Genomic DNA, 9,425 nt, shown 5'->3' with positions numbered 1-9,425 from the left:
GCACCACCCATCTCTGAGATCAGGCGTTTCTGAAAATTAGGGTAAGGGGGAGGGTCCGCCCCCCCCCCCCCCCCCCCCCCCCCCCTCAGGTATCATAAAATGTAGTATCCCATTTTCACAACGGGATCATTATGCTCCATCTGTGGAAAATTCAAAAAAATCGGTTTAGCCGTTGTTCATGGTTGTGCTATTTTTTTATCATAGCTGCTGTGCTAGCTAAACGCAACAGGTATGTGCCTAGCGGTCTGTCATGTAAAACACACACGCACTCATACCAACGTGCGTATATGCAGTCGCTGGGTACATACTTGTTTGTTGTTATTCAGCCAAACAAATGTTCATCGCCAACCACTGGCAGATGATATTCTTTTCTTTTTGGTAATTATTCGAAGTCAAGCTTAACTCCCGTACGCATATAAACCCCCGCGACCAAGAAAAAAAAGAACAACAAAAAGAACCTGTGAGCAAGGAAAAAGAAAGAAAAAGTGAAATTAAATTGTACACAGCAAAGAAATTAAGAACTGTTTGAAATGTGAAATTGTTTAAAAATACTTACCATCTAGAAAATAAACATACTTACCTATATTGTGAACCCTAAATACCTACCTTGAAATTAAAACAAAACAAAAACAAGAAGAATACTTACCTAAGGAAATTAGTGAAATAAAAATTGCAAGAAACACAAGAAAAATTATAAAATTACTAACTACTTATTATCTACACTGTTAAAATTTACCTACATATATTTTCTTAAAACCTAATTATTGCACAAAGTGTTTAAACTAATTTATACTGCACTTACCTTAATTTATATTGCACTTGCCTCGTTTTATATTGCACTTACCTAATTAAGCTTATACTACATTGTAAATATTGCACAGTGGAACAAAAAATACAAACCTGTGAAAATAAACAAATTGAATTGAAACAAAAAAAGCAATCTAGTCTTGTGGAAAAAAAAAGGCAAAACCAAAGTTCGTAAAGAAACATTTTGGTCCTTCGAACCGGATTTGTGAAAAAAAAGTGTGGTTATTTCAAAAAATTTTTAAATTAAGTGGCCATTTCGAAAAGTGTGATTTTGGTGGTTCACAGACATTAGTTGTGTTACATCCCTTTGTGAAAAGCTAAAATACATTGGAAAAAGTAAAAAATTTTATTTTTTGTTTAAAAAAAAAAAAAAATAATAATAATAGAAAATAATCAAAATTGTACAAGAGACATTGTGAGCGTGCTGCAAGATCAATTAATCTACACAACAACAAAACAAAAGCTCGGTTCGGGGTCGCGTTACATAACAAGAGATTGATCCAGAAATCTTAAATCCGTTACGAGCATTCCAGCAATTCAGCCATAAGGTTTTGAGCGGACGGACATTGGAAGGCCGGCGTCTACAGACACACACACACACGTATACCTCTACACATACACTCAAACCTTACCTTCAAAGTGAGTACCCATTTACATGCGTATATAAAAGCACGACACAAGGAGAGAATACCAGGTGCCGCACTTCTTGACTCTCATTGTAATTATGTGGCAAAAAAAATACTCGAAACCTGTGCATGACCCTGTATACTTACCTTTTGCGTGCTATAGACTAGTTCATGCGATAAATGCTTTGATGCCCAATGGAGTGAGTTTAGTGACCCGCCATTTTTTGACTCATATGAATTTTGTGACACACATATGCAAAGCGATCCACTGACCCTATATACGTTTGAAGAAGGGGACTCGACGGCCATTTTTGATTTTCAAAAAATTTATTAAGGAATTTCGGAAATATTTACGTCCATTTTGAATTTAATGTGAAAAGTGACCCAAATCGAATCTATGCCATTTTCATCCTGTTTTGTTTTAAATTTGTGCCTCGTTGATTAGATACGATCCTTGTGGTATAGAGGCCTAGTCAGAATTGAATTTGATTTTTGAATCACAGGGTCTTTGTTGTTGGCTCTTTATTAAGACGTGACTGTGTTTGCGATTTTTTTTTTTTTTTTTTTTGAAATTTTGTCGCTGGCTTAGATGAAATGATACGTTGTAGAGCAAAGTGACCTAAATCGATTGGGTAAAAAAAAGAAAAAATTGTCCCAACATTTTACAAATCGACAGAGATATTATCTGCTTTCTTGAAGACTGTCTATTGGGGCGCAAATACCACGTCCCTCGTATTGCAATTCGCCACGATTTATTGAAAGTGGGTTTCTGTTCGCCTTTCTCTGAAGCACTGAATTGATTGACCCGCTGCCTTGAGAGGAAATTTATTTGTTCTTCCATTATCATTAATCCGCCTCCACAGACGAACGAAGACTGTGCCATTTAGTTTGGGAATCCGCTTTGATAGTCGGCATCGGACCCTTCAAGGAAAATTGAGTTTTTTTGAATTTAGGTCCTGAACCGAGACAATTAAATAGTGTTTTGCTTGACCCTTCTCTGAAATTTTCTCGAATTGGAAAATTTTAGTAGCAAGGAATTTTTGGCAAAATGGAGAAAGCTATACGTGATAGATTTGCAAATAGCGTCAATGACTTGGTGGATTTCGACAGCACATTCGCCGCAGCGAGATCCGAGGATAATGTTCATAGCCTGGAGGCTCTAAGAGTGGAGCTGGATTCGCTTTGGAACAACGTTAAAAAATCATACTTAGAATGCCGCGATCATGTTGCAGCGGAGGGCGAAACACCCATGGATAGAAACAAGCTTCGATCTCATTACAAAGACGCTAGGGAAAGCTATATGCGAGTCATAGGTTCATTGAACGCGGATATTAATGCATTTAAAGAACAGGCGATCCAGGAGAAGGCAGAAAGAGAGTCGATACAGCAAGTAAGATCCTAGGAAAGGGATTTTATGCCAGTCTCTAGACTCCCCCCGTGTGATACAGACACTTTCAAGGGAGGATATACAGCTTGGCCAACATTCAGGGACCTTTTCACTGCAATTTATATTAGGAATCCAAGGCTAAGCAACGTTGAAAAACTTTTTCATTTGACACAAAAGACCGCAGGAGAGGCGAGGGAGATGATAAGCCACGTTCCTTTGACAAATGATGGATTTTTATTAGCTTGGTCCAATTTAACTGACAGATATGAGAATAAAAGAATGCAGGTCAACGAACAGCTAAAGATTCTTTTTAATCTGCCAAATGTTACGGTAGAATGTTCTCAGTCAGTTCAGAAGCTGCAGCGCACTGTTAATAGCTGTATACAAACTCTTGAAATACTTTGCGTGGATGTTACAAAATGGGACCCGATCTTGATCTACTTATGTTCGGCAAGGTTACCTAGACAATTTCTAGAGGAGTTTGAGAATTCGTTAAATGATTGCAAGACTCTTCCAACATGGGCGGAATTTGACAGATTTCTGACCCATAAGTTTAAGACCCTCGAGTCTGTAAGCAATATTAAACCAAGTTTTAGTAAGCCAAGTCACAATAAGCAGGACCAGAACAAAAAGTTTTTCAACAGCTTTCACACGAACATTTCACAAAAGACCCACAGTTCTGGTGCTAAGAATGATGCTAATGCAAGACAGCCTCCGGCAAAACCTACCCAAACGGCTCAAAGTTGCCAGATTTGTAAAGCAACGCATTTCATTCGGGATTGTCCGAAGTTTATTGAGAAAAATATCAATGATAGGATTCACATCGTGAAGGTTTCACACTTATGCTACAATTGCCTTTCATCTAATCACGGGGTAAAAGACTGCAAGAGCAAATTTTCATGTAGAGAATGCAACTTGAAGCATCACACAATGCTACACAAGGGAACGGAAACCCAAGCTAGTAGCCAAGACCCAGCCAGAGATGTAGCGCGACCCAGTACTAGTGCTACCGCTCTTACGACAATTATACAGTCCACTCCTGACTCAAGACAAAGTAACATCACCACCCTGACCCTTCGGGATAAGCAAATTAGTGAGCGTCATCCTAGGGAAACTTTGCTATTTACTGCCGTAGTGCAGATAGAATCTAGAGGACAACTATTCGATGCCAGAGCTATTATTGACTCTGGATCGCAGTCCACCTTTATAACAGATAAACTCAAGAACAAATTGAGTCTTCCAACTAAGCGAAACTTGGTACACGTCACGGGGCTTAGCCAGATGGTAGCCGAAACTTCGAACAAAGCTTGTCTCTTTACTTTGCGTTCAAGCTTAGACCCTCGATTTGAGTTGGAGGTTTGGGCGCCTGTCTTGAAGGCCCTTCCTTCTAATTTACCACCACAAAACTTAGACCTAGCACAACTTCGGGATGTTGCCAACCTTGATTTGGCAGATCCAAAATTCTATATTAGCCAACCGGTTGACCTTCTAATAGGAATGGACATAGGACCCCTTATTTTTGACATTGGATCTCCTATGAAATCAGTCGGCACACTTTTGGCACAGAACACAGTTTTTGGATGGATCGTTGGTGGACCCATAGCACAAGGAACTACAGGGGGTAACCGAGTTTCTCTGCACAACACAATATCGATAGAGAAAATACTTACACGTTTTTGGGAGGTGGAGGAGACCCCCAAAAAGATTTTGAGGTCTGAAGAGGACATGGTTTGTGAACAAAACTTTAAGACAACCACTCGCCGAAACCAAAATGGAAGATACGTTGTGACCCTACCGTTTAAAAATTGCGAAGAACTAGGAAGTTCTAGAAACATCGCTTTAGCACAATTTTATCGAATGGAAAGGAAGCTGCAGGCAACGCCTGAAATAAAGGAACAATATGATAAAACTATTCTGGAATATCTGGAACTTGGACACATGAGGAGATTATCGGCCGAGGAGGTAACTAAGACTCCCAATTACTATTTGCCGCATCATGCTGTCATCAAGCCAGATCGACTCACAACGAAACTTAGAGTGGTTTTCAATGCGTCAAGTCCTTCTTCGAACAAAAGAAGCCTCAACGACAACCTGTTTGCTGGACCCATTCTTCAACAAGACCTTGTGTTACAAATTTTGAAGTGGAGATTCTTCAAATACGTATTCAATGCGGACGTAACGAAGATGTACCGGCAAATTCTCCTAGACCCTAATCAGACACAATTCCAAAGAATACTTTTTAGAAAATCTCCAAAGGACCAAGTCGAGGATTTTGAGCTCTTGACAGTCACGTTTGGAGTAAATTGCGCACCATTCCTTGCAATCCGAACACTTCTTCAACTTGCGGAAGACGTGGCGGACACATACCCCTTAGCATCAAAGATCATTCAAGAGAATCTGTATGTTGATGATGTTCTGGTCGGGGCTCACACAATTGAAGAAGCCATCCGATCTCGTAAAGAGTTAATCTCAGCCTTTGACTCGGCTGGATTTCAACTCATGAAATGGACAGCAAATGATCACAAAGTCATTCAAGACTTACCTGCCGATCAATTGCTGCCAGTAAATTGGCTTGAGCTCTCGGAGGACTCTTCAACCAAAACCCTTGGTATTCGGTGGAATATTTCTGGGGATTATTTCACATTCACACCACCATCATTAGAAGTCAGACCAACGTACACAAAAAGAGAGGTCTTATCATCCATTGCCAAATTGTTTGACCCTTGTGGTTGGTTGGCCCCAGTTATTGTAATCGCCAAGCTAGTCATGCAGCAAGTATGGCTTGACAAAATAGACTGGGATGACACGCTCAAAGCAATAGCATTAATAAACTGGCAAACCTTTGTAAAAAACTGTGGGGAAATTGAATCAGTAAAAGTTCCAAGATGGATTCAGTTTGTGCCTTCGTGTCAAGTTGAAGTTCACGGGTTTTGTGATGCGTCTGAGAGTGCGTACGGAGCAGCTCTTTACATAAGAGTGGAACATGAAGACCACAAGACAGAAACATATTTGCTCGCTGCTAAGACTCGTGTAGCCCCCATAAAGAAAATCTCGCTACCAAGGCTTGAGTTATGCGGGGCTGTTTTATTATCAAAGCTTGCGTCGTCAATTATAGCTAAGCTTCAAATTTCTAACTTCACAACTTACTACTGGACTGACTCAACAATTGTTCTAGCATGGCTCAAGAAACCACCTTGTGCTTGGAGCACATTTGTGGGAAATCGCGTCTCGGAGATATTGGAAAACGTCGGGGTTGAAAATTGGCTGCATATTGACTCCGAAAGTAACCCTGCGGATGTTGCCAGTCGAGGGTGCTCACCATCTGACTTGAAAGGTCATCATTTGTGGTGGCACGGACCCCTATGGTTAAAACTTCCGAAAGACAGGTGGCCAACGTACGAAGTTTTTAGTGACACGAGTTTAGAAGCGAAAGCAGTTAAAGTTTTTGCTACTACAACCTTTGAAGACCCTCTCGAAAGATTCTCTTCTTTGTCTCGAGCATATCGAGTTTTGTGTTATGTTTTAAGATTTTGGCGAAACACTAGCGCAGGTCGATCGCATCTTAGAATCTCGTCTGGGAAGATTACCGCTGAAGAAATACAAGACGTAAAGCAACGACTCTTAGTTATGACTCAGAAACAGTACTTTGCTTCCGAATACCACAATTTAGAACAGAAAACTAAATTGTCGCCCAGCAGTAGCCTTTTGTCATTGAACCCATTTTTAGACTCGAAAGGGGTTATGCGGTCCAATGGGCGTCTAGTCCAATCACCGGCACTGTCATACAATGAAAGGCATCCCATTCTCTTGCCATATGATGCAAGAATGACTCAACTTCTTGTCGAGTTTGCACACAAAATAACACTTCATGGAGGCAACCAGCTCATGACACGATTATTGCGATCAGAATTTTGGATATTTCGGTTAAAACCCCTTGTTAAGAAAGTTATACACAACTGCAAGACCTGTATTTTGTATAAAAAGCACTTGCAATCACAAATAATGGCGTCCCTTCCACCTGAGCGCACTTCACTCTCGAGACCCTTTACCAATACCGGGGTTGACTTTGCAGGACCCTTTAATATTAAAAACTATTCAGGTCGTGCTTGTCTGATTACCAAAGGGTACGTCTGTATCTTTGTTTGTTTTGCGACAAAAGCCATACACTTGGAGGCAACAACCGATCTTTCTACACAATCTTTTTTAGCGGCGTTTTCGCGTTTTATTGCTCGTAGAGGTTGTCCGGCCTGTATCTACTCCGATAATGGGAAAAACTTTGTGGGCGCCTCTGAATTACTTAAAAAGGATCGTCTAGAGTTCTTAAAGACTCTACAAAACCAAACGCTGCAGCAGAATGTTTATCAAAATCTAGTTTGGAAATTTATTCCTCCTGGTGCCCCTCACATGGGCGGCCTGTGGGAAGCGGGTGTCAAGTCTTTTAAATCCCACTTGCGCAAGTTTATTCCGAAAATGAACTTTACGTTCGAGGAATTGTCCACAATTTTGACTCGAATAGAGGCTTGCTTAAATTCCAGACCGCTGAGTCCAGCCAACGACGACCCCAATGACTTCTCGCCTTTGACTCCAGGCCACTTTCTTATTGGTACACCACTTCTGACCCCAGCGGAGCCTGATGTTTCAGATCAGGATGTCTCTTTTGCTAATAGGTGGAAAAGACTCAAAATAGTATCTCAATACTTTTGCCAACGATGGAAGTCGGAGTATTTGAAAGAATTGCACCGCAGATCCAAATGGAAATATCAGCAGGAAAATCTCGCAAAGGATGATTTAGTTGTAATCAGAGACGATAGGTTCCCTCCTACGGAATGGACAATGGGTCGCATTGAAAGGGCCTATCATGGTACAGATCAAAATATAAGAGTAGTAGATGTTAGAACGTCAAACGGAATAGTCACTAGACCCATTACTAAAATTGTCAAATTGTTTTCCGCATGACTAGTCGGGTACTCACGAACCTTAGAACACGGTACTCACAAGACTTTTCTTACAGGAATGGCGGCCTACTTACCCCGTGGAGATTGGCAAGAGGAGGAGGAAAGACCTCGCGAAAACAATCGTGGCGCACGACACAATGAAAGACGTGATGGCAATCGCCAGGAAAGAGGACATCCTGGAGCGGACCGGGACTTGCAACGTGGGCGTGGTCGTCCAAGTACATGGCAGTATTCATGTGGTCTTTGCCAAGATGACCACGCTCTTAACTCATGCCAGCGCTTTCGAGACAAAACCCCGTACCAACGGTACGAAACAGTGGAAAGGAGAGGCTATTGTAGAAATTGCCTGGCAAGAAGTCACCTAGCGCCAGACTGTACAAGCCTCACAGGGTGCCGCCGTTGTCATGATCGTCATCACACCCTACTCCATGGGGCCCCTCAACTCGAAGAGGCACCCCTCAATATAGACGTGCCTGTGACACCGCCCCGCTTCTTATGGGACATTGTTTTTGTGCCGACGGCCATTATACGCATAACCGGTGAAGACGTCGACAGTTGGGCTTCTGTGCGAGTCCTGGTAAGCCAGTCCTCTATAATGTCCAGAATCGCGTATGCGACGTTCCGCCGGCTTGGTCTTCGAACGTTTTTGTACCAAGGTAAACGATTTGCTAGCTTTAAAATTATGTCTCGCCAACCCACTAGCACTTGGGCGTTAAAGGTCAACGCGCTCATCACGGACGAGCTGCCAAGACAACCCTATTCCGACCCTCTTCTTCACGACCCGACCCGTGATTTAACTGATAGCTCACTAGCTGACCCGGACCCGAGAAGCAATGTTCCTATCGATCTAGAGCTTGGTGCAGATACATACTCTGCAATACATAGAGAAGGTCGCATATTTACCGGACTTGGTGACGTCAACGCCTATAGGACGGTACTGGGATACATCATATCCGGCCCTATTCGGAATCTAAATCAATAAGGCTTCCATCGTCATACTTACTTAGCCCTTAAAATCTTGGAATGTAACACTTGGTCATGGGGGGCGGAATGTTCATGGTTGTGCTATTTTTTTTATCATAGCTGCTGTGCTAGCTAAACGCAACAGGTATGTGCCTAGCGGTCTGTCATGTAAAACACACACGCACTCATACCAACGTGCGTATATGCAGTCGCTGGGTACATACTTGTTTGTTGTTATTCAGCCAAACAAATGTTCATCGCCAACCACTGGCAGATGATATTCTTTTCTTTTTGGTAATTATTCGAAGTCAAGCTTAACTCCCGTACGCATATAAACCCCCGCGACCAAGAAAAAAAAAGAACAACAAAAAGAACCTGTGAGCTAGGAAAAAGAAAGAAAAAGTGAAATTAAATTGTACACAGCAAAGAAATTAAGAACTGTTTGAAATGTGAAATTGTTTAAAAATACTTACCATCTAGAAAATAAACATACTTACCTATATTGTGAACCCTAAATACCTACCTTGAAATTAAAACAAAACAAAAACAAGAAGAATACTTACCTAAGGAAATTAGTGAAATAAAAATTGCAAGAAACACAAGAAAAATTATAAAATTACTAACTACTTATTATCTACACTGTTAAAATTTACCTACATATATTTTCTTAAAACCTAATTATTGCAC

At 41.3% G+C, this 9,425-nt stretch overlaps 2 protein-coding genes across 2 annotated transcripts; both read left to right on the top strand.

The window, feature by feature from the left end:
- The first annotated feature begins 1,175 nt into the window (after nucleotides 1-1,175).
- LOC131995774 (uncharacterized) lies at nucleotides 1,176-9,105 on the top strand. The gene is made up of 2 exons (XM_059364845.1): nucleotides 1,176-1,446; nucleotides 7,832-9,105. The coding sequence occupies exon 2, from the start codon at nucleotides 7,834-7,836 to the stop codon at nucleotides 8,755-8,757; it is 924 nt and encodes a 307-aa protein (XP_059220828.1). The 5' UTR covers nucleotides 1,176-1,446; nucleotides 7,832-7,833; the 3' UTR covers nucleotides 8,758-9,105.
- Nucleotides 3,751-7,776, top strand: LOC131996190 (uncharacterized). Its single transcript, XM_059365652.1, has one exon. The coding sequence runs from the start codon at nucleotides 3,751-3,753 to the stop codon at nucleotides 7,774-7,776; it is 4,026 nt and encodes a 1,341-aa protein (XP_059221635.1).
- Nucleotides 9,106-9,425: the final 320 nt, after the last annotated feature.

The sequence above is a fragment of the Stomoxys calcitrans genome, chromosome 3 (assembly GCF_963082655.1).
Source record: "Stomoxys calcitrans chromosome 3, idStoCalc2.1, whole genome shotgun sequence".
NCBI lineage: Eukaryota > Metazoa > Arthropoda > Insecta > Diptera > Muscidae > Stomoxys > Stomoxys calcitrans.
This window is presented reverse-complemented; position numbering and strand designations above follow the sequence as displayed.

Bases quoted from the DNA above. Each gene is read 5' to 3' on its own strand.
- LOC131996190 (XM_059365652.1), top strand. From the start codon at position 3,751: ATGCTACACAAGGGAACGGAAACCCAAGCTAGTAGCCAAGACCCAGCC.
- LOC131995774 (XM_059364845.1), top strand. From the start codon at position 7,834: ATGGCGGCCTACTTACCCCGTGGAGATTGGCAAGAGGAGGAGGAAAGA.